Below are 25,751 nucleotides of genomic sequence, written 5' to 3' on the forward strand. Positions count from 1 at the left end.
CTTATTCTAGTCCAACGAATACATTCAAGGTTTTAATTTAGATACTCCATAGAAAAACACTGATTACAACACGTACAGCACAGTTAATAAAACAACAAACCTATAGAAATCGTTAACGGAGAAAAAATACATGAGTTCCCATACCCCGTAGCATTTGTCTTTTATGCCATCAGAAATGTGGAGTTAAATCAATACGTAATATGCTCATTTTGGCATGGTCTAGTCAACAGAACAATTTTTTGTATCAAATGTGAGGTAAACTCCATTATCAGTCACTGTTGTTGGGATCCCCAGTGTGGATTGAGAAGCAGGCTAGCTGCCAGGCTAGCTGTACACAGTCACACCTCATTCACTCATGGCCGGGGTGAGGGGTTTACACAACACAGACCAGCTTTCACTGAGCTGCCCACAAAACAACCACACACACTTCCATTTCTTCCACTGTAATTACACACTGTGTATAAAAGGATGGGGCTTAGCAAGTTAGCATTCCTACATATATTTAGAGCTGCATGTCTTCTCATACTTTTTTTTTTGTTGAGAAACAATGTTTCTCGGGCCTAGTGGCCCATAGGGCATCTCTCCTGTTTCTGTAGCGTGAGGCAGCTTGATGTACAAGTACACCCCCTGGACATGACGCTAGTATGTCACAGGGACTGTCTTCTCATACAGCCCTATCTTATTGTTCTAGCCAAGCATAAGTCACAAAACCACCACAAGGTCAGGTCCATTGTCTCTGTGCCTTAAAGGTCCCCTATTATGAAGTCACTTTTTCGGTGCTTGTGCACATATATGTGGGTCTCTGACGGGCCCACTAACACACACTGAAATAAGAAGACCCAGTCAGTTTTTTTGTGGACAGCCAAATTCAGAAAACATGCCATTCAACAAGCCGTTCAGATTTGCCTCCTGTTCTGAAGTCAGAACAGGAGATTCAAACCGCCCTCTCATCTGAAAACAAAAGATGAGAAGAATTATTAATCTGAGTGGTATCTTCAGCAAAAATATTCACAGACAGGTTCTGGGAAACCCAGAGATCTACTAACTTGTTGAAAAGGAGCATAACAGGGGACCTTTAAGGGCACTTGCTTTTCTATCGAAGGGACTCGTATGATTTTGACTGTGTCCAGTAGAATGTAACAGCGCGCTGCCTGGGGAGGTCAGATGAAGAACTCCTCTAGCGGCTCTGTGTGGTGTTTTTGTGCTGTGGGGTCAGATGAAGAACTCCTCTAGCGGCTCTGTGTGGTGTGTTTGTGCTGTGGGGTCAGCAGTAGTCCTGTCCCCCGGCCCTGTGAGGAGGCCTTTACCCCCGGTCCCTCCGGCCTGGTGCCCAGGGCTGCCCCTCGTACTGGGGCCCCCAGTGGGCGCTGTTCCTGGTAGGCAGTGGCTCAGTTCTCTGGTCAGGGTCTCCAGGGCCGAGGCCCCCACAGCCGCCGGCCTCTCACAGCGGGGGGTCGCCGAGACCCGCGCGTCCGAGCCGTTGGCCGTGACGGCGTCCGTCCGTGGGAGAGGCGCCACCGGCGCGCCCGTGTCCACGTTGGTCTCGGGCTCGTGGCCCGGCAGAGAGCGGCGGGACAAGGGGGGGGCGGGGGGCGTCCGTGTGGGGGCCTGGGGGGGCGGCGGCGGCAGTGGAAGGGCGGGGCTACTGCGCTGGGAGGAGTAGCAGGAGCTGCCGGGGGGCGTGCTGCAGCAGCTGTCGGAGCCGGCGCTCTCCGCCCCGCCCCCCCTCCGGCCCCCGGGCAGCCTGTCCCCCGGCCCGGACCCGGCGCTCCTCAGCGGTCCCCTGGGGGAGACGCCCGGGCTCCTCAGCGGTCCCCTGGGGGAGGCCCCGGGGCCGGCCAGCGGAAACGCGCAGGTCAGGGGGCGCGGGGGCTGGACTGGAGCTTTCACCTAGACATACAGGGACACAGACCAGTACTTTATCATAGGAAAAGGAAGTTCGTGTAACTATATAGGACAGCAACAAGCACATACCTTATCATAATATGTGGGGGATTTCTCTTTTATTGGACGATATTTCCTTCTCAACAAGGAAAAGGTTTACGAGTGCCTCACTCTGTATTTAGCCTGAGACACCCTGAGGCGAAGCTGAATGACAAAGCATTTACAGGATGGGGAAACCTGCACATGTGCAGTGAGCTGTATATCTTTCAGTGCTGGCCCAGACTACAGCGTTGAGGTTCCACCGTGGGTGACGAGCCAGCTGCTTCTGAGAGAGCGTGGCGTGAGCCTCAGATGTGTACGAGGCTGTGGCAGGGAGATAATCACAGAGAGATGTGTTTTTATCGTCGCGGGAGGAGGAGGAGGAGGACTGCCTGTGGCCTCGTTCTGGGAGGTACAAACCACGGAGGTTTCACATCATTTCCCATCATTATTTACCACAAAAACCCCAATCAGATGAGACTGAATTCCTCCAACTCAGCAGCTGGCGTTTGCTGGTATGGATGAGCAGTAGAAGGAGAGACAATGAAGTCCAGCTGCAACGTGGTCATTCCTAGCCCTGGACCAGGTCGGCATACTATTCGGGGCTCTACCCCGGTACACCGCCCTGCTAGGGACCAATCACTGCACCAGACTTTTTCCACTCGGTCTACATTACCGCATCTACAGACAATATTATTTAGTTACTCACCAAAGTGAAGACAGGTTTAGAAAGATGGAAGCCTTTTCTCCGAGGAGGCTACCATTGCCCCCTACCTTTTATATAAAAAGCACTTTTTGTGCAAGGCGTAAGCCGTCGCACCATGAAAAGGGAATGCCGGGTTGTCCCTCTCCGTCCCTTCTGTTGTTGACCTGCAGTTCTATGTTGCTACCACAAGAGGCAGTGGTCCCAGAACATCAAAACAAAAGATTATTACACCATTGATTTTCAAGAGCTCTAGTGGTTAAGGAGCTCGTCTCCCATGCTGAACTTGCGAGTTCAATTCCCACAAAACCACAAAACTCGTGGGCTCAAAAAAACCGTAAAAATGCGGTTACCTGTTGGTTGTATGTCAGTTATTGAATTTATGTGCAGTAATTGAACATTTGAAATACTCCTGTTTTGAAATTATACCTACAATATGTGTCTCAGTAATTATCCATTATATATAGACCCTTTTACTGTTGGTACACAATTAAGTGTGCATTTTGGCAACAAAAGAATGAACTACGGATGCCACCAGGTCCATCAATGGATGGATGGATAGATGGATGGTGCCATGTCAGTTATTGAATTTATGTGGTAGAGCCACCGCCCATAAATAAATGAGCGTGGGTCATATTTGTTTAGACCCTTTTACAGCCTTTGTCAGCCCAAATATGTGCGCGCATTCTTGAAACAGTAGCAGGGGGAGACAGATGAATTCAGAGCAAGGAGCTTTTAGTGCAAAGACTAGTATTGTATATACCATCAAGATGTCTGGCTGTTGCATCTACGGGTGTAAAAATTGGCACTCTAGTGGATTCAGACTGGACTGAGGACATCATCAGAAATGCACGCGTTTGCGGTGCTAACACGCTAGCTTTTGACTACCTGGTTTCACTGGAATGTCTGGTTGAAATGTAGAGTAATATCTGAATTAAACAGTAACCCATAACCTGGCTGCACGCTAAGCTAAAGTTAAGTTCAGGAATTGAAGCCTAATGATAGCTAGTGCTAGCTAACATGCTAGCTAGTGTTAGCTAGTTAACTCAAGGCCCGGGGAGTCGGAGATGGCTAACGGCTAGCAAAACCTAATGAAATGGTGAGTCCTGCTTTGCAGCTTTATGCATTTCAGATTGATCATTTTGGCAATGTGTGTGAATTTGCTGCAATGTGAGAGATAAGGATCTGTTCTTGCATGTCGTTGACAAAAGCTTCCCCTTGTGGTGTCAGAACGATGGCTTATGAATGCAATGTTATACATTCTACAACGGAGAGTTTGGATACTTGATTCTGCCGTGGTAAAATCCCCTGTAACCCACTGCCTCTCGTGGTCAATTGCTTAAGTAGCCCAGAGATGGTTAGCACTGGCAGGGCTATTTTCAGTTTGATAAAAGGCATTGTGGTGTTTGAGCACGAGTTGTCGTACTCTTGTGATGGACTTTGTTTTGGTGTGGAATTATAGTTGTTTATGTTTTGGTAGGAACAATTATATTGTCCCAAATGTTGCAAATTATTGGTACCCCTACCAGTGGCGATTGCTCCTATAAGCCAGGGTAAGCCTGGCTTACCCATACAAATCCAAATAAAACTTGATTTTTGCGCCTTCTTTCAGTGAAAGCAGGCACAAAAATCGACTTTCGTTTTTGACGTAAATGCGTCTTGTATTCTGCCATATCGCTTCATTTTCATCCGTGTTTAGCATTTTGGTAGTGCTCCGTCGCCCCCTACAGTCCTCATGAAAATACAGTCCACGTTACGGTCAGTTGACACCGGTCTTACTAGCTCGTTATTCACTTAACATTGTAGGCCAGGTAAAATGATTCTAGCTTACGGAAGTCAAGACCAAATCAAATCAAGACCAAATCAAGACCTGGAGCGGTGGGCTAATATGCCTAGTAGCCTAAACACTGATTAGTGAAGTAGGGGAGTAGGCTATTGAGTGCTGTGCCCTAAGGGGGTGTATTTTATCGTCCTGTCATTCCTCTTAGTGGTGCTTGGCCATTGTGTTTATATAATGGCTCTGTAGTTTATTTAGTGTCTCCCTAAAGCTTGGTTGTTTCGGCCTAAATATTGCCCTCTTATTTGCTCGCTCTCAAATTATTGGCCTTTGTTGATGTGTAAAAAAAATAAAAATAAAAAAACATCAGTAGCCTAGGCTACTATAGTTTTCCTGTATGTTTTTACATATAAATGCCAATGCTCAGCGCCCTTCTGGTGCTGTGAAACCCATCAGGGCATGCTTTGAAAGCGCACCCCCCAAAAAATTGTGCGCGCTGGGGGGGGGGGGGGTTGGGAGGCATTGGGAGTAATAACAATGTCAGAGAAGACCCTGTGCAAGACCCAGCGGTACGCTACTGCATTATAGGCAGACAGTCCTCATTACAATAGGAGTAGGACACTTCAAATCCTATAGTAATTCATTTTTGTATGGGATGTGATACACCAGTCGCTCTACGCCTACATGTGGTTTATTTTCGGTGATTAGACTGACTGTTGACTGGCACAGCTTTAGTTGGTGATGGAGGAATGAGCTTAAAGTATTGATGCTTTTTTGTGCATGGCTGTAAGCCAGGGCACCTAGTATAGCGTTCGTCCGGTTATCACTCCCTCCCTCCGTTACTGCGGACAATGTTGGCCTGCATTTCTCTGTTGGCACTACAAGAGGCAGTAGTCCCAGCACACCAAAATCAAGATGGACACCAAAATCAACCCACCGATCTCCACTGCACAAGTAGAGTAGTGGTGAGAGCATTGGACTCCCACCCTGGAGACTGGGGTTGAAGACCCGGTGGGGATGACTTTATGGGACTATACCCCAAACCTCCACATGTTCATCCTTTCACTCCAACCTTTACCCCTTGCCTTATAGATCAGATCCAGTCCCAAACCCCAACCCATATTCTAACCCCAACCCACACTAGGGACTGGAAGAAGGACACCAAAACCCACCCGCCGATCTCCACTGCACAAGTAGAGTAGTGGTGAGTAGGGATGGGAATTTCGACTAATTTTAAAACCAAGTAACCTAACCTGATCCTACTCGAGTAACCGATTACTCAAAAAAAAGATTACTCAAAAAAAGATACCGTCCAGACAGAGCGCATTTAACCCCGGCCCCCTCGGAGGGGAATAGGCTTTTTTCCGCCGTTATTACCGTGGCGGTGCTTTCATGTCTCGTCCATGCCCTTGCAAATAAACATATTTAAAAGCTGATGTGTGGTTGGATGCATTAGCCTACTTATCATCAGATTGAATAACCCATAGGTTTTCATGAAGCTATCGGAATCGAAAAACGCAGCCTTTTAATGTGGATGCACTGCCCAGCTCATAGCCTATTAAGCCTATCGTTAGGCTACTCTGAAAACTCTAAGCCTACAATATGCAACCAATTTACTAATATAAATTAAGTATTAAACCAAGCCTTTACTGCCGATGCCGGATAACAAGTGAATTCATTTTTAGCGTTATCTAAAAAGCACCGCGGCACTCACTGCCTATTTCCAATTTATTGGACAATAATGGATGTTTTGGCGTCAAGCCTTCATTAGAGAAATGTCCATGCAAAACTAAATAGATTTATTGAACAACAGGCCTATTCATTCAATATGTATGTATAGCAGGCTGGAAAACTATAGGAGTAGGCTATACGCACATGGACCTGTGCTGGTACTCGCTGTCTTTTTCAGCACCACCTCAGGGCTCATTACCAACATGATTAGCCTACCACTAAATGATGGGAGTGCTGCCTGGAGCCAGAGTACAAAGTTCACTCACACCACTGCCTACTATGCACAGTATGCAGATAAACAAAACCAGAGACCCGGTACCAGCGTTTAATTGTCAAAACAAAACAAATGAAGTGGCATATACTGTATATAGGCTTAAGTCTATAGTTCTCTCATAGGCTACCTACGCTGTAACAGGTTTGAAAGTCCGAGGCTCGATCCATAAAATGCTTTAACACTATGCAAAACCACGGTGTAGTTTGATCCGAAAATGCTTAACAGTATGGAAAACCGAACCATGGAGAGCGAGCATTAGCAAGCCCATGGGCTAATTATTGCTAGTTTTTGTGACCACGTAACTTTGCACCCAAGAACTGTGTCCATGTAAATAAATATAGCTTTTAAAACGTAACCAGTTAGCTGGCTAGACAGTAATCAACTAGTAATCAGTCATCACTGCCCCTGACAACTGGCTGCATTTATTATTTTTACGATCGGTGCACTTTCAGATATTCCGTTTAATAGCCAGGCAGGGGTTCCCCCGGGATTCCCAGACAGCTGACCAGTCATGCCCTACCTAATATCTGATCAGGGGGTTCCCCCGGGATCCCCAGACAGCTGACAAGTCATGCCCTATCTAATATCTGATCATTGGTTGCCTGAAAGAGCCGCAGTGACGTTGGCAGCACCTTTCTGAAAAGTTGAGATGGCAATGTTTTCAAAAAGAAAATATTAAGTATATTATATAGTATAGTATATAAGTACATATTATATAAGACTCTGTATACAGCGCTTTTCTCCAGGCAGCCGCCAATGCTCTATCCTCTTTGGTAACAATTGAAAAAGGGCACAGGCGCTCAGAAATGCGCGCTTTCACGGCCAAACATGCCATATTGTATAGCCTTTAGATTAACCGAGTAGTATTTATTTTCCGACTAGCAGATTGCCTACTCGGGTACTCGAGAAATCGGTTAACCGTGCACATCCCTAGTGGTGAGAGCATTGGACTCCCACCCAGGAGACCAGGGTTCCCGGTGGGGATGACTTTATGTTATCATCAGTGTAACTGCTTTAGCCACTGACCGCTACCATTAATGTTATGGAAGCTGCTGCTAGTTGTTGTGAGCCCATGCGCTAACTGGCTATTCCGCTCTTATTGTGCTGGATTAGCATTGGAAGCATTGGAACTGATGTGTCCAAGCAACAAGACCTATCTTAATTTATCAGACATTATTTCATGTCATTTCAATTCACAGCTATTTCAGTGGCATGACTAGCTTCCGTCCTACCAGTCCTGAACCGAAACAAGTCAGCCTCGCACCTAAGCCAGGCTGGACCTGGCCTGGTTGCACTTAAATAGCACATATCCACCGATGTCCACTAGCCTGGCTTCGCGACCCTGATCATGTGATCTCTCCACAATAGACAGCCTGTGAGATCACATAATTCGGGTCGTGAAGCCAGGGTAGTGGATACCATGATAGCTGAGTGGATATGGGTCGAAATGTGCTTTTTATAATGTTACTTCTCATATAAAAAGTGTGGGGGGGTACTCGCCCCAGCAGCGAGAGTATACTGTACGTACCTGGAAGAGGATCTTGTTGCCGTCCAGGTCCTCGGTCTGCCAGCGGGTGGCGCTGATGGGCGTGCAGGGGTTGGGCAGCAGCGGGACCAGCTGTCCGATCTCCTCCACCCTGAACTGCAGCACGGCCGAGCCGCAGGGCTCCGCCCTCACGCCGGGCGCCAGCTGCTTCAGCGCCAGCTGCAGGCTCAGGCCGGGCTCGGCGTGGAGGGTGAACCAGCAGAACCCCGCCTTCTGCTCCTCGGCGTGCCTCTGCAGCACCGTCTCGTACAGGCGCACCGCATCCTCGAAGTTGTGGTGGCAGCTGTAGAGGGTCACCCGCAGCGCCTCGCCCCCGCAGTGCACCGGGCGCACGGCCCACAGCGGCATGCCGGCGCCCAGGCTGTAGAAGTCGCGGCTGGGCAGCAGGTAGGGCCGCAGCAGGGCGCCGGAGGTGATGTGGACGCCCGCCGGCCCCTCGGTGTGGTGGTAGCGCCACGGCGGGCGCTGCAGGAAGTCCAGCGCGCGCAGGATGCGCTCCTCCCCGTAGGCCTCGTGCAGGAAGATGCTGACGGCCAGGGAGGGGCACACCGAGACCGCGGGGCCCGGGCGGGCGTGGTCCCGGAGTGGGCAGGCCCGCTCCGACACGTGGAAGATGTGCAGGCTGGGGCAGAGCCAGCGGAGCAGCCGGTCCAGGGTGTGCTGCAGCAGCAGCGAGTCTCCGGGGTTGGCCAGCAGGTGCATGTTGATCAGCAGGGGCTGCTGGAGGCGCGAGGTCACGACCTCACCTGACAACAACACAGACGCTTAGCGAGGTCACGACCTCACCTGACAAAAACACAGACGCTTAGCGAGGTCACGACCTCACCTGACAAAACACAGACGCTTAGGGAGGTCACGACCTCACCTGACAAAAACAGACGCTTAGCGAAGTCACGACCTCACCTGAAAAAAACACAGACGCTTAGCGAGGTCACGACCTGACCTGACAAAAACACAGACGCTTAGCGAGGTCACGACCTCACCTAACAACACAGACGCTTAGCGAGGTCACGACCTCACCTAACAACACAGACGCTTAGCGAGGTCACGTTACATGCTTAGTTAAGGCCAGTTCATAGTCCAGACGTAGCGTACACGGACCGGACTCCACTGGGGTCCGCGCATGCTAAAATGGGGTCCAATCTGGCATGTCTGCACGAAGCTCCAATTTAGTGACCCGTGCGTATGGCACTGTCATGGCAAGATGTGTCCGGGTAAGAAGTCTAATTGTCTATTTCTTTACCTTTTTTTTGTTGCTAGCTCACTAGCTAACTTGTCACTGATGTCAGTAAATATATAATATTGATGTCTGTAATTAATTTGAATGAAAAATGCGTCTACCATCCACGAACATTAGCTAGTTGGGAGCTGGTAACTAGTTAGCCGGCTACCGGTTAGACAAGCTTCCACCTGGCCAACGTTTGTTTTGGCATGACAGCACCGGAAAAGATAAACGACTACAGACTGTCTGTCTAAAAGGATAACGGATGCTCCCTGTACTTATGGACTATGAATTGGCCTACAGGTAGGTCACAACTTCACCTGACAAAAACACACACACTTAGGGAGGTCAAAAAACATACAAACACCACACAGATGGCTAGGGAGCCCTACTACACTAGAACACACCACAAGGATAGAGGGAGGCCTATTACACACCACACAGACAGACGTTTAGGGAGGTGGCACTGCACTGGATAGATTTTAGAGGAGTACCAAAATAAGAGACACCAAAATAAAGATGTACATGTAAACATGTTGGGGTGAAATATAAGACTTACTGCTTGGTGAAGACATTTTGCTGCAATCAGATCTGGAATGGAAGAAAAACAATGGAAGAAAGGGGTATGGCATGATTCTACACCCTGAACATAGTCCTCCAAGCTGTCCATAGTGACCACTGAACATAGTCCTCCAAGCTGCTGCCCACTGCCCAAACCAACGCCCTCAACATTATAACATTGTTGTTGTTGTTAGAATGTTTGGAAGTTTAAAATTCTGTTTATTCACCAACAACAAAAATTCCATACAACCAATGCCAACACAGTCACCAGTAAACGTGGCACACCAGTCCAATGCCGGTGCCGGTCGGGGCAGTGTGCGGACGAGCAGCTGCGTCCCGCGGTGAGAGCGTCCCCCCGCCCCCTTCCCCCGGTTACCATGACAACGGCTATCCAGAAAGCTGTGTGTCAGCAACAACAACGAATCGGCTAATTTAGCTAGCACTACTTAATACCTGGCTAGCTAAGGCTATGCCATGAATAACCGAATAAACTGATACAATAAAGCTATACTTAAAATGTGTTTCAGATCATAATTGATTAATACAGACACAAAGTTCTTGGTTTTGAAGCTAACAGCCAAGACAGCTCACCCCCAGAATAACTACGTTAGCTGACCTACCGTTAGCAATAACGTTACCCCTTGGTTGGAGCTCGGCTAGCTGGCTAGCTTTGGCTTAACGTCAGTTCAGCTATGCTAGCTAACAATTATAAGTCTGGGCAGAACAAGTTGCCTAGACGCATTTAGCAAACTCATGTTAGCTAGCTAACGCTACACTCACCAGACATGGAAACTTTAGTTAGTGCAAGCTGACGTTATAGCTTGCCCCTGAAATGTTGTGATAACGTTAGCCAATGGCTAGCCAACACAAGACGATACTCCAGCAATGTTTTCGCTCTAACGTTAGCTAGCTAGCTAGTCCAAGCACTAGCTAAACTTACTCGGCAGTCTCAGCTCCCGAATCCACGTTTTCATCATTCGTTCCGTTGAGCAGAGTCGATCTTCGTAGCATTGTCGGATAATATAACCAGACTTTACTTGAGTCCCATCGACATCAGTTAGTTAGGCAGTCAGGCAGATATTTCCATTTTATTGCACCGATCCCTGGCTAAAGAGAAAAGCTCCTTTCTGCCAACAAACGTTAGCTAGAGAACTTTTCTTCCGGGACAGTGACGTCATTGGCAAACGGGTACCGTTATGTCCTGAAATCCATAATAAAACTACTCTCTATTTCTGACAGTTAAAACTTTTGAAAGTCAGCTAGAAGATAAGGACGGATAGACAATAACAGCAGATGGCACTCCTATCGTCTCAGACGTAGGAGACTGTAGTATATTTTTTATACTGTATTACATCAATACATTTGTATTACTCTCATGTGGTAATCATTTTATTAAGAATAATGAATAAACTTCACTTTAGGTGGAACTGTTAACTTCCCTTACCAAAAATAAGTTTATTCAAGTATACTGTTAGTATACTTCTTAATACTTGAAATGAGCCAAGTATATTTTCAGTTTACTTTTTATGTACTAATCAGAGATATACTAAACAAAAGTATACTTTAGAAAAGTGCAAGTATATTTGGCCTATACTTGCCTGTACTTTTACTGTACACTGAAGTATACTTGACTCACACTGACAATTAATAAAGTCAGTATATTTGGTCTTATGTACTATTTAGCCCAAGATATGAGAAAGAATGGTGATACACATTTCAGACGTTCACTTCTGTTGCTCCTTTAAAATTAGTTCTGGCAAGTTATTGCTCTCGCTGCATATTGACAGACTGTAACGGTTACTTTATTGCTTTCTCTGCATTTACCATTGACAAGGTACTCTATTGGCTCTTTGCACAAGCTCCACTACTTCCTGAAATTCTACAGGCATCCTTATTTCCTGTCCTATATTATTGGATGGAAGTGATTAATCAGGTGTGCGGCACACCTGATCACACCTGATTAATCACTTCCATCCAATAGTATAGGACAATAAATAAATATGCCTGTAGAATTTCTGGAAGTAGTGGAGCTTGTGCAAAGAGCCTATTGCTGGTACTTTGCAACCATTTGTGCTTTCTACCTGCAGTGTCCACCTGTTACCACCATAGAAACAAGAGCATAATTACGTGCTGAGAGCATGGGTATTAATAACACTTGAGGATTGAACATTCTTTAGAAAACACAACTTTATTTTAAAACATACTGTACACACATACAGTAAACACAATATCACTCTGAGAAAGTGTTCTCAAATGAGGTTGACCTTCAGAACTAGCCAACAAGTCAGAAATGCTCAAACACATGGTCTACATCCACCATGCTCTGTCAAACACATTGACCAATCAAGTACATTAGTATATAAACAGACATTTGGTTAGTGAAACTGTTGTGCAAAGTTAACAAAAATACAAATACCTAAATAGGCTAAAGGAAACCCATAAGCACCAGAAGGAGGTGGTAGCCCAGAATAAAATACAAATACAAAATAGGCTACAGCAAACCCTTAAGCACCTGAAGGTGGTACTCTGTTCCAAAATAATGGTAGCCAAGAATAAAATACAAATACATAATAGGCCCAGTTTCACGCTGTCTGTGATGTGTGTGAGCAAGTGCATGTTAAAAGTCATGTGGTATTTCCCGTAGATTCTTTGAAATTCAATGACAAACTTTTTAAGAGCCAGTTCTGACACCAAGATGCTGCTTGTCTTGATCCTGTCCTGCAGTAATGTATATATGCCAAACACCAACAGGAACAAATGATTCCAGTATTTGCCAGGCAGTATGCCTTTCAAGATAGGGAGAGCATAGAAGAGGAGAAAGGCTCGCCACTCTGAGGCTTTCCAGAACTTCCTTTCATTCAGTGACCTTGGTGTCCTAGTTATCTCGACAGGGGGTTTTACTTTCACAAGTCGCTCATTAACCTCTTCAATCTGGTTGCCAATATACCAGGGGGCATCATGGTTTGATGTATCAAACCACAAAGTAGACAGTTGCCGAGTGACTCCAAGGTACACACTGTGTTGATGTTCAGGTATGATACCATTTATAATTTGGAAATGGCTAAGCTTCATTAAAGGAGATGGCCCTTTGACTCCAAACACTGGCTCATAATCTGAAGCTGACATTGCATGACTAAAATGATCTATCTCATTTCGAAGTAGGGGTTCAGATTGATCGTATGGATAGGATTTACCACCTTTGTGATAATAAAAGTCACAGCCATAAAAACCATTGAACTGCTTGGTGTTACGAAGCAATGGACGAGCCATAGAATCAGAGCTACAAACAAGCACAAACACTTTTGATACATGACGGTTTCCATATACGTCTTGCCAGTCAACACCTTCGGTCTCTAATAATGAAGCTTCTTTGACAAATGGTGTTAATAATGTTAACATGGATGGTTTACTTGGCCCAAACCATAAAGCTGACATCAGAACATGCTCTTTCCTCACCTCTGGTTTGAGTTCAATAACTTGAAACTGAATGGGCCAAATACTGCATTTGGAACTTTTGAACACTGGTGCGCCGTCACAATTCCATATTAGTGTTAAATCATCTTTGCCAAGAACTCCAGTGTCACATCATTTTTGATACTCTTCTCCACACGGTATATCGGAGACAACCCCAGAGGTTCTAGTTTTTTCATTCAGACTGACACCGTGTTCTTGCAGGAGTTGCTTAATCTGTGCATAAAGGGGCAACACAATAAAATAGAAGCCATTCTTAAGGCTTGCATTGGCGTCAAAAACTGTGTTGCAAGAATCACATTGAGGGGGACAGTCTGCTCTGATACCAAGGTATTTTAGACAGTTTTGACAGTAAAAGTGAGCTTCAAATGTAGATGAACTTCCAAATTCTTTGTGGAAAAGGTAATGGGAAGATGGGACAAGACCTGGGAACATTATATTAATAAACATTTCCAGTAGGTGAGTAAGAGCTTCACCAGTTAAATTATGGCGCAACAGGTATGACATCAGCATCAGTATACTTTCCCCTCTTGAAACCGGTGCACCAGGATACAAGGGCTTGTCATTGGAATCTGCTCCATCTTCACGGGCCTGGAGAGAGGAGATATGTGAAAATGTGAGCAGCAGTAGACTGAAGCAGGAATATCATTCCTTCATACCCCAACTTTATAAGAATTGAATCCTCCTACAAAGCTGCAACCCCAAAAGAAGGGGGTACTGGAACACACAGGTCTTCATTTCAATCTCATATTGGGTGCGGTAGGTCACCAACAGTTCAACATACTGCCTTTGTCTGGGTGAGACAGTATGTAGAAATGTTGGTGACCTAATGCACCCAATATAAGTTTGAAATGAAGTCCTGTGTGCTCCAATACCTCCTCCTTTGATACTATACTAGTCCTCTCTGTTGAGCACCGGGCATCTGGGCAATAGTGTGTTACCTCTCACCTATCTAAAATATCCATGTTGGTCTATTTGTGCTCTCCTGGGCTAGCAATGCAGTCTACTGTATTTATTTATTTATTTATATTAAATTATTTAGTTTATTGTCTACAAATGCACTCAATTTACGTAATGGGCTTCTTTGCCGGAGCCATATGAACTATGGCTCTCATGCACTCAATTTATTTTATGGGCTTCTCTGCCTGAGCCATATGAACTATGATTGCTTTTAACCTCTGGAAGGAACTTGGAGCTACAAGACTGAACTAGAAACCTAAGTATAATTTTCTTACTCTAATAGCTAGTGCTAAGTGCTAAGTCGTCAGTGTCGTTGTGAAACTGCTTTGTTATTCAATGCTATTGTGAGAGTTAGTTTCGGCCTGAGCTAGACTAATAGCCCTGTTGAGTGGGCTGAGGGAGTGGCCTACTCTCCTGGCAGACGATTAGCAATCAGCAGTTACAGGCCTTAAGCAATGACGGCTTAGACGGCGACAGCTCCCTCCGGCGCGCGACCGAAGGCTAGGGCGACCAAAGGCACCGGGCGACTTATTCAAGAGCGACTTTGTCAAGTAAGACTGTCAGTAAGGTAGTACGTCTGCACCTACCTCTGTACCTGTTTTGTTAGCATTATGTGTTTGCATCCAATTCCTGTTGTGTTCCCTCTCTGGGGGTCACGCAGACACTGGGTCACCCCCAGACTCCGTAACCCCTCTAACCTCATCTATCCTACTGTCTCAACTCATAGAGAGCAAGTGGTGACAGGGGGACTTTGGAATTGCCAGTCCGCGGTGCCCAAAGCTGAGTTTATCTCAGGCTATGCATCCTTGCTCTCCCTCAGCTTCCTTGCTCTCACCGAGACAAAGATCACACCAGAGAACACTGCCACACCCGCAGCCCTGTCAGATGTGTACTCTTTCTCCCACACTCCCAGAGCTGTGAGGCGAGGTGGTGGTACTGGCCTGCTCATTTCCCCAACATGGAAATACTCACTCGTCTCGATTCCACAGGTCTCCCCGCCCTCTTTTGAATTCCATGCTGTCTCTGTCACGTATCCAATCAAGCTCACCATTGCTGTTGTGTATCGCCCACCAGGTCCTCTTGGTGAATTCCTAGAGGAACTCGATACACTAGTTTCGCACTTCCCTGATGATGAGTACGCACTCATCCTTCTCGGGGACTTCAACATCCAGAGTGAGAAATTGGAACCTCTCCTCTCTTTCCTCTCCTCCTTCGATCTTCACCTATCTTCTTCTCCTCCTACTCACAAAGCCGGCAACCAGCTGGATCTCATCTTCACTAGACACTGTTCCACCACTAACCTGTCTGTCATGCCCCTCCATCTCTCTGACCACTATTTCATGTCCTACTCCCTCTCCATCCCCTCTTCCCCTGTAACTCCTCCTCCTACCCACATGGTTACCACCCGTAGCCATCTCCGCTCGCTCTCCCCTACTGACCTTTCCTCTGCCGTCACCTCCGCCCTCCCCGCCCCTGAATCCTTCTCCCTCCTACCCTCTGATACTTCCACTGATCTTCTCCTCTCTACTCTTTCCTCTTCTCTGGACAATCTCTGTCCCCTCACCTCCAGACCAGCACGCCCAACCCCACCTGCCCCATGGCTGTCGGACTCAGTGCGTACTGATAGACGGAGCCTGAGAATAGCTGAGCGTAACGATTGCGCGCTGTGCGCATGCGTGCTGGAGCAAGTGGGGAAGCTATTTCGTTTCGAAAGACGTTTCGAAAGATCACCTCTTATCATGTTCACTCCTTACACTCAGTATCAACAAAATCATACAGCTTAACCTACCTGCAACTCAGAGCTTCTTATCCCAGCCTCTTCCATCTGGTCCTCCTCCTCATCTGATCTCTGAAATGAAAGCAGTTTGACACAACAAATACAACAATGTTGATGGATAGCCGGAGTGAAATAAAAATCATATTGTTTGTATTAGGCTATTACTTACATTAGTTTATTTTTATGAAATTGTTCAGTACTCTTCAAGTTCACTCCCTACTCATGCTTAACCAATTCACATAACTTAATCTTCATACAGCAAAACCTGCCTGCAACTCATTGTTGTTTCTCCCCACTTCTCCCAACCGGACTTCAACAGGGTCTTCCACTTCATCTGATATCTGATAAGAAAGCAGAGTCAGAGTCTGATTTATTCGAAGCACTTTTCCAATAGAGCTTGTGGTTATTCTACCAAATCAAGAAACAGTTCTGCTGTATGCTAAGCGATAGCTATGTTACCTCAACCAGTTAAGTCCTTGGCGCCTTTTCCGATTAGAACAATGGACCAAATGAGTGCTTCGCCAACTGGTATTAACGGTTAATGTCAGCTAGCCTAGCTTAGCTAGGCGTTTTAGCTAGCTAGCTACCACAGTTGACCAGTTAGGTAGCTAGTTAAGTTAGCTAATGTTAGCTAGCTACACAGACCGCAGTTGACCAACTTTAGCAAGCGAGACTCTCACTTAGCTAGCGAACTTGAGCTAGTGCTAGCGGCGTTAGTTAGGTAAACAGACTACAGTTGACCAGTTAGCTAGTTAACGTTAGCTAATGTTCAATTGTAAGCGACTAATTAACTTTAGCTAACGTTAGATAGACAGCTAACGTATCTGGACTATTAGTGAGCTAACGTTAGCTAGCTAGAATAGCGTTAGTTAGCTTGCCATCATGTCCACGACCAAACGTAACGTGTTACCAAAATGACAAACAAATTACAGAATCAACGCATATGACAACTGCTAACATTGACGTGACTTACTTTCCACCTGAACTTTGTTCTCCTGGGAACTTTGTTCTCCTGGGAACCAAGCCCCCAGGATCAGCTTGGCGCATTGAAGCCACCATGGGCTTTCAGGCCAAGCTCGGTATTTTAAGTCACGTGACGGCATGCGGCCCAAGACCCTTATTTCCCATGGTTTGTGGATTATGATAGATAGGGCTAGAAAAGGAAAACAAAAATTTTCTCGGTATCATTCAGCATCAGAGACCAATCTAATCAATATAAACTTTTAATTCAATGGGGTTTTGTTTGTTTTTGAAGCCACCAATACCTGTATCGAGCCATTTGAAACATGTGCTGTGCACGAGCCTCGGGGACGCTGGTCGCGCGTTTGTGAGTCCTGCGAGCTCGGCGGAAAACATGTCACCATAGGAAGACCGGCCCTACTCTGCCTCTGATTGGATAGAAAGTCATATGTAATGACGTCGCTTACATTTGCAATGCTTTTAGCAATGAAGCTGCTATGATCATGCTAATCATAGATATGAACGTATGTCTATGATGCAAATGATCATGACATGTGGTTACTTTAGGACATCGTTGGAAAAGATCTAGAGGGTAAGTGGGTCAATGTTGAATAACTTGGCTAACATTATCTAATGTTACATTTCTTTATATTAACATCAACTATATTGATAGGCTAGGGAGCTATGCTAACGGTAGCTAATGCTAACGGCTTAGGGTTAACGTTAGTTAATGCTAACGTTACGTTCGGAGGTCTCAGATGTATTTCAATTTTAACATAATGTTGAGCATGATCAATGTGACATTGTTCATACATTGATTACAGTCTGTAATCTTGTCTGGCATTATTTAGCTATAGTGGGCTGATGCTACTATAGCATTTGCCACATTATACATCAAGTAAATAAAGCATAGTTAGTGTTATTACCTGAAGGCATTATTACCATTGCAAGTAAGCATGCCATGTATATGCCATGCCTGGAAATCAAATTAATAGTGTAATTCTTCCCCATCATAGCTCATTGTACACTGATATAATCATTCTCCTTGCCTTTGCTAATACTCATCTCTTTTATCAAACCTTGTGCTAGGAAAGAAATCTGGCTGTGATTCGTCGCTAGTGCTCATCCAGGCTGTTGTCATCTCCCGCCTGGACTCCTGCAACTCCCTACTTGCTGCCATCCTGCAGCGTTGGCCATCAGACTCCTGGAGAAAGCTGCTGCTGACCTGGTGTTCAACAGCCCCATGCTCTTCCACAAAACTTCCCTACTCCGTTCTCTGCACTGGCTCCCTGCGCTGTCCCATCCAGTTAAGGACTGTGGTGCAAGCCTACAGGGCAAATGAACAGCTCCCTCCGACCTCCAGGCTGTGGTCAAGCTCTGCTGCCTTGAGGTGATTGGTTCCCCAGTTGCTCCAAGCCCCCCTACGGTAGATTGTAACGGCCATGGCTCTTTTCTGTCCTGGCCTCACAGTGGTGGAATGAACTGTGCACTGACGTCAGAACAGAGCCAATAATACACACTGTTCATAGTGAGCCTAGTTATTATTGATTAACTTGTACTGTTTCCTCACTCCTTGTCAGTCATTAAAATATGTTCAGTGTTTCACAATACTGATGTATAACATTTCATTATTTTGTCTCAGACCATTTCTGAAACAATCATCAGTGTCAGTATACATTTCCCTCCAATGTTATTGCTTGCCCATTTTTAAACATTTAACTACCAGACTGTACAAACGAATTGCACACCTATAGTATTTTCTAGGTATAGCCTACTTCTCCACTTTCTCTTAATGTTGGTATGAAATGGCAGTCAAACTATGCAATGATGTTCAACACTATTTCCACCCAAATTCCCAACAAATGTGGCCACCACACTGTTCAGGACATTCACAGGTCTTGCTCTCAGGGATCGGTAAAAGAAAGGGACATGGTTCCTCCATAATGTGCTAAGGCTCTGCTTAGATCAAAGGCTTGGTCATCAGAAAATATCACAAAGACAGTGATCACAAAACAATTAAAAACATGTCACCAGTGTATGCCTTAACCCTAGTCAAATTTCTAGTATGTGTGAACCATATACATGGCAGTAAACAGATCTTGAGTCATACAAACTGGAGGATGCTTGACCCATCCAAACTACTTAACTCAATTTCAATAAACAACTTAAAATATGGCAGACAGAAGAGCTGAGCAGACTTGGTAGATGACTGGATGATCTTACAGAGAACCAAGGGAAATTGACTGGTATTAATGCTAAGAGTAATGAGGGATGAGGTGCAGCTGGGCAGAGTGGAGACAGGTGGCAGGTGATGCAGGAGATGGGAAGGTGAGTAGGCAACAACCAAGCATGAACAGGAACTGGACCACTGGCTCCCCTTGACTGTCCAACCCATCCATCAGCGCCAGCAGAGGACACGATAGAGCCAGAGAGAGAAAGACAAATGCAACGCAAGGTAAGTTTAGTTCCAATCGCCCATGTGCAACATCAATCAAGTCCACACTGGATCACCCTGTATAGGCAGGCACACTCAATTGCAAACACACTAGATATCACCCTGAGTCGGCACACTGGTACATGGGCGCATAGTTTAAGCTGGGCTAGACAGGCATGTTATCCTCTCCCGTGAGTGCAAGTTAACAATTGCTTCGTCAGACTAGTTGCCCTGACGGAAATGAAGCTCCGCTCCCCAGACTGCCCGACTGGCTCTGCTTTCTTAGTCCACCCCTCAGCAATCAAGTCCAGCCGAGGGTGATCAGAGCCTCTTGTCAGCGGCCCAGTTCAGGTGCACCCCATTAGTCTTTCATTAGTGACACTGCAGCTTCACTACAGTACCACTGCTCACTAGAACTCATAAGTGCATCTCCTTTCTAAACAAGCGTCTAAGAGCTTAACCTGTTGCTAAAGACAAAGTACAAGAACAAATAAAATAGGTGTTAAAAGGAAGGGTCCAGGGCACATCTTGAACAGGTGAATTTTCAGCATGCGGCGAAAGATGGGCAGCGACTCTGCTGTACTGACATCAGTGGACAGTTCCCACCACTGTGAGGCCAGGACAGAAAAAAGCCATGGCCACGCCAATCTGCCGTAGGGGGGCTTGGAGCAACTGGGGAACCAATCACCTCAAGGCAGCAGAGCTTGACCACAGCCTGGAGGTCGGAGGGAGCTGTTCATTTGCCCTGTAGGCTTGCACCACAGTCCTAAACTGGATGGGACAGCGCAGGGAGCCAGTGCAGAGAACGGAGTAGGGAAGTTTTGTGGAAGAGCATGGGGCCGTTGAACACCAGGTCAGCAGCAGCTTTCTCCAGGAGTCTGATGGCCAACGCTGCAGGATGGCAGCAAGTAGGGAGTTGCAGGAGTCCAGGCGGGAGATGACAACAGCCTGGATGAGCACTAGCGCCGAATCACAGCCAGATTTCTTTCCTAGCACAAAGTTTGATAAAGTATTAGCAAAGGCAAGGAGAATGATTATATCAGTGTACAATGAGCTATGATGGGGAGGAATTACACTATTAATTTGATTTCCAGGCATGGCATATACATGGCATGCTTACTTGCAATGGTAATAATGCCTTCAGGTAATAACACTAACTATGCTTGATTAATTTGATGTATAATGTGGCAAATGCTATAGTAGCATCAGCCCACTATAGCTAAATAATGCCAGACAAGATTACAGACTGTAATCAATGTATGAACAATGTCACATTGATCATGCTCAACATTTTGTTAAAATTGAAATACATCTGAGACCTCCGAACGTAACGTTAGCATTAACTAACGTTAACCCTAAGCCGTTAGCATTAGCTACCGTTAGCATAGCTCCCTAGCCTATCAATATAGTTGATGTTAATATAAAAGAAATGTAACATTAGATAATGTTAGCTAAGTTATTCAACATTGACCCACTTACCCTCTAGATCTTTTCCAACGATGTCCTAAAGTAACCACATGTCATGATCATTTGCATCATAGACATACGTTCATATCTATGATTAGCATGATCATAGCAGCTTCATTGCTAAAAGCATAGCAAATGTTAGCCGACGTCATTACATATGACTTTCTATCCAATCAGAGGCAGAGTAGGGCGGGTCTTCCTATGGTGACGTGTTTTCCGCCGAGCTCGCAGGACTCATGAACGCGTGCCCAGCGTCCCCGAGGCTCGTTCACAGCACATGTTTCAAATGGGCTCGATACAGGTATTAGTGGCTTCAAAAACAAACAAAAAAAAATTTAATTAAAAGTTTATATTGATTAGATTGGTCTCTGATGCTGAATGATACCCAGATTTTTTTTTTCCAGCCCTATATCAATAATCCACAAACCATGGGTAATAAGGGTCTTGGGCCGCATGCTGTCACGTGACTTGCAATACCGAGCTTGGCCTGAAAGCCCATGGTGGCTTCAATGCGCCAAGCTGATCCTGGGGGCTTGGTCGTGACAGCTGTAGACGAATGTCGCGTTATGGACAGCAACGGATGTGGGCAAATTTCAAGGCGCAATGTTATGACAAGGTAGTATGTCCCAATTGGATGCCTACTGCTTGCAAAGTACGTACTTTCTAAGGGCAGCTGTAGTAGGTACTGGTAGTAGGAAGTAGAAGTATGCGATTCGGAACGCAGCCATGGTAAAATTATAAGCATCATAACACAGTCAAATACTTAGTTGGGGGGAACACCAGTAGGAGCAATTTCTTTTTTGTCACCAGGTTGAGGGGGGCGCGTTTCTGACAAAGAAATAACATCATAATCAGGATTCTTTCAACTGCTGGAGCCAAAGGATGAAATTTTGGCTGATCGAGGGTTTTTGATTAGGGAGGACCTTGCAGCATACGGAGCCACTCTTCACATCCCACCCTTCACAAAAGGCAAGAAACAACTCTCTGCTCCCGAAGTTGACAAATCAAGAAGTCTGTCAAATGTGAGAATACACGTGGAAAGAGTCATTGGACGATGGAAGAAATTTAAAATTTTAACATCTGTAATTCCACTTACTCAGTTAGACATCCTAGATGATATGGTGATAGTTTGCGCGGCATTAACACATCTTTGCCCAAGTGTAGTGCCTAAAAGATAGACACACTAACAAGGTAGCTTAACATTCACAATGTGAAAAAGAAACTGCTTAAAGGTAGAACTGAGATGGATACTGCACACATGGTACATTTCCAGGGTTAGTTGTGGATGGTTCTCTTTACTAATTAATTATTTTATTGCTTTTAACTGACTTAATTTTTTATACTTGCACTTGTGTCTGATCTTATTACCACATGGCAGAATTGTTGACATTAACAATACGAATAACATTTGGATAAAAGTTCACAAGTCTTTTTATTTTATTTTTTACAAATCATTTAATGACATGGCAGTTTGTGAGTAGACAAAATTATAAGTGTAACACTAAAGAAGGCCCCTGGCTGAAATGTTTGTTGCCGCAGCCGCAGCATGCCCGTGCTAAGAACTTGACTAAATACTTAGTTGACTAAACGTGAATGCTGCACAACGCTTCCTTTTATAGACAAAATTATAAAACATTTGATATGTACTCAAATTTTGGTTCACACCGTTCCCGGGGTCCTCGGCCCTGCGCCGCCTGTCACCACCCCTCGCCATGGACCTTGTTCTGGTCATAGAGATGAACACCAGATGACTCATAATGGATTGAGTGGCGCAAAATACGGCCGCCATATTGGTCCGGTACCGCTGTCACGTGACAACTGCTCTTCTCAGCAGTTTCAGTCAGTAAAAGTAACCCTGCATCAAGAGATAACTCTCGAAGATAAGTAGAAACAAATATTTTTGTCTTTTAACTATCCATAAGTCAAATAACATAAATAATAAATAAATAAAAATTACAAAGTGCAAAACAGCAGCATCCAACAGTTTTAGTTGTATCTATCAGCTAACAACTATGTATTTATCATCGTTCACTTAAAAGAGCCGGCACATAGAGCTGTATCATTCGCGACCGACCCATCACTAGTTTACTCGCGGAGCTCCGTACCGGACCAAGATGGCGGCTGCATTTTTCGTCCGGCAGCAATCAAATCAACGTCAATGCAGCGTCTAGTGTATATGTCTATGGTTCTGGTTCCTCCTTCTGGTCCTTGGTCTCCTGTCTGGTTCCTGTCCACCACCATTCCCCCTTCCGCAGGCGTGCTCGCCCTTTCCCAGGAACTCCGTCTCCTCAAGAAGAGTGCAGACCCGGATCTTATAGGCCGTTGGTGATGAGCTGATGGATGACAGGTGTGATGGTCTACAGCTGTAGCGCGCCCGGCACGGTCCCCCTCCACAACCTGCTTTTCATCCCAGATCATCGCACCTGTCATCCGTCAGTTCATCACCAACTGCCTATAGGATCCGGGTCTGCACTCTTCATTGCAAATCAGTGTCCTGGACAATGCAGTAATGTACCCAAACACTACACTGTGCTTCTTCCTTCCTAATCTCCTAATGTTTCTAGTTAGTCTTGTTATTCCTCCGTGCCCTGCTGTACCCATCTCTCCCTCTGCCCAGCTTCTCCTGGATCCCCACAGTGCTTCCTCCCCATCGCTTGCCCAGAAAGCCGCTGCTCGCCTGGTGTTCAACCACCCCAAGTTCTCCCACACAACTTCCCTCCTCCGTTCCCTACACTGGCTCCCTGTTGCGGCTCGCATCCAGTTTAAAACTCTGGTGCTAACCTACAGAGCAACGAAAGGAACAGCCCACTCCTACCTCCAGGCCATGGTCAAACCCTACACCCCCTCCCGACCGCTACGCTCTGCTACCTCGGGGCGACTGGTTGCCCCGTCACTCCGAGGCCCCTGCGGTCGATCGACATGGTCACGGCTCTTCTCTGTCCTGGCCCCGCAGTGGTGGAATGAACTGCCCACTGATGTCAGGACAGCAGAGTCGCTGCCCATCTTTCGTCGCAGGCTCAAAACTCATCTCTTCAAGAAGTACTACAACAATCCTCCCTCCTAAGCACTTATTGTATTGTATTGCACTGTACTTTAGATTGCTATTCTTGCACTTTGCCTTCAGCACTAGATTATGCTCTTAGTCACTTGTTTTAGAATGAAGATGCACTTGTGAGTTCTGTCAAGTAGTAGTACATTGGCTTTTCCTACGTTAAATGCAATTATTGTTAGTCGCTTTGGATAAAAGCGTCTGCTAAATGACTGTAATGTAATGTAATGTAATGCTTCCCCCCATGGGGCCTGCTGCTACTGCCTCTCTGCCCTCCTCCTCGCCTCCCTGCGCTCCCCCCTCCCTCACAAACCGCTAAAACTGCCCGCTGGGCTTACACTTAAATATTAAACATTCATACTAAATATATTTAACAGTCTCTACCATTAAGATATCAACCAAAATCCATACATGTTAGGAGCAACATTGACTGCTTGTAAAACCACACTGTTGAGCAAATGTACAAAGAAAAGATTAACACTTAATTTAAAATGGAATATTGTAAAGGAACAATTTACATGAACTTGCTTTTCACTGTATAGATGTGTTCATGTGGAGGCGCTATATTGCCTTTTAGGTGTTGCACTGTTTGCAAAACCACTTAGGTGGCCTTCTTGCGATCTGGACACACTTGTAGTGGAAATGACTTCTGCACTTGGCACAGTGAATCATCTTGCCATAGTCAGGCCCATTGCAGTGTGGACAGTACTGCGTGTGTTCTTCTATGAGGTTGGGGTCCATGCTCCAGGTCAATAGCTCTGGCAGAAGATGGTGGAGGAAGAGTTGTTCAGCCTTGGGCATGGCTGTCAGCAGCAAGTCTTCATCACTCGCTATGCAGTTGATGACCATTTCCTGTTTGGTCCAGACTACAAAGTCACTGTACTGAACATCACATACAAAAATCTGCAGCTGAACCTGGTAATAGTACGGGTTGTTCCTCTTCAGCTGCCCAGCTGTGTCAAGGCAGAACTGTGGGTCTTCATTGCATCCGGTCAGGCCCTCTCTGTATTTATATGGACACTTAGGCCTTGTTTACACGTAGCCGGGGATCTGGGAAAACGGTGATATTTATATGCGTTTGTACCTGTCGTTTTCACATAAACGGAGGTTTTAACCCACTGAAAACAAATGTTTTAAAAACTCCGGCCAAAGTGGAGATTTAGGAAAACTCTGTTATTTTGTTTGCATGTAAACAGAGGAAGACGAAGATTTACGTCATGTATGCAACAGAAAATGCATTGCATCAGGTGTGCGAACTTTGTTTACAGTGTGTTTGCTCCTCTGTTGTGCTCTAATAATCAATTAAGCGATGTTCGTTTTTATGTTAGTGCAAAGTCTGTTGTTGTGTTTGCATTTGCAAATACAACTGCTTTATTATGTCGAGGAGGAGAGGAATTTGTTCATTGGTTGTTTGGATTCTGATTGGCTAACGTGTCTTCATGCTTCTCGTTACACTGCCGCCTACAGGCGTAGAGTGCTCTTGGTGGCGTATTTATGCGGGTGGCGGCGTATTTATGCGGGTTTGTGTGCACGATTTTATTTTTTTAAACGGAGAGGGGGAAATATCCGTTTTTTGTAAATACCTGTGTATGTGTAAACAAAGTCTTAATCTCCAGTGTTCTCCTCCCACAACATGAACAGCTTACAATCCCATCAGGCGATGCACCAAGATGCAAGTGGTCTGGGCGAACAACAAGACCAGAGGGTCTAGCGGAGAAATCAGTGTGAACTTTACTCATTTCTTCGCTGTAGCATTTTCTTGCTGTATCCTCCATTTCTCTCCCCCAGAGTATGGCCGGTGCTTGTAGATCCTCTGTCTCATAGTGCATGATGTGTTTGATGTAGCTGTCTGTAGGCTCTCCAGCTCTGCACAAACGGTAGAAGTTTGTGCTGGTT

At 45.7% G+C, this 25,751-nt stretch overlaps 1 protein-coding gene across 1 annotated transcript; it reads right to left on the bottom strand.

The window, feature by feature from the left end:
- LOC311310301 (protein FAM124A-like) lies at positions 1-10,748 on the bottom strand (the record flags this gene model as incomplete). Its single annotated transcript, XM_084439734.1, has 4 exons — positions 1-1,890; positions 7,937-8,700; positions 9,736-9,767; positions 10,678-10,748. 4 exons carry the CDS (start codon positions 10,746-10,748, stop codon positions 1,213-1,215), a joined length of 1,545 nt encoding a protein of 514 aa, XP_084295860.1. The 3' UTR covers positions 1-1,212.
- Between the last annotated feature and the right edge of the window lie 15,003 nt (positions 10,749-25,751).

This window comes from Borostomias antarcticus (genome assembly GCF_949987555.1).
Source record: "Borostomias antarcticus genome assembly, chromosome: 1".
NCBI lineage: Eukaryota > Metazoa > Chordata > Actinopteri > Stomiiformes > Stomiidae > Borostomias > Borostomias antarcticus.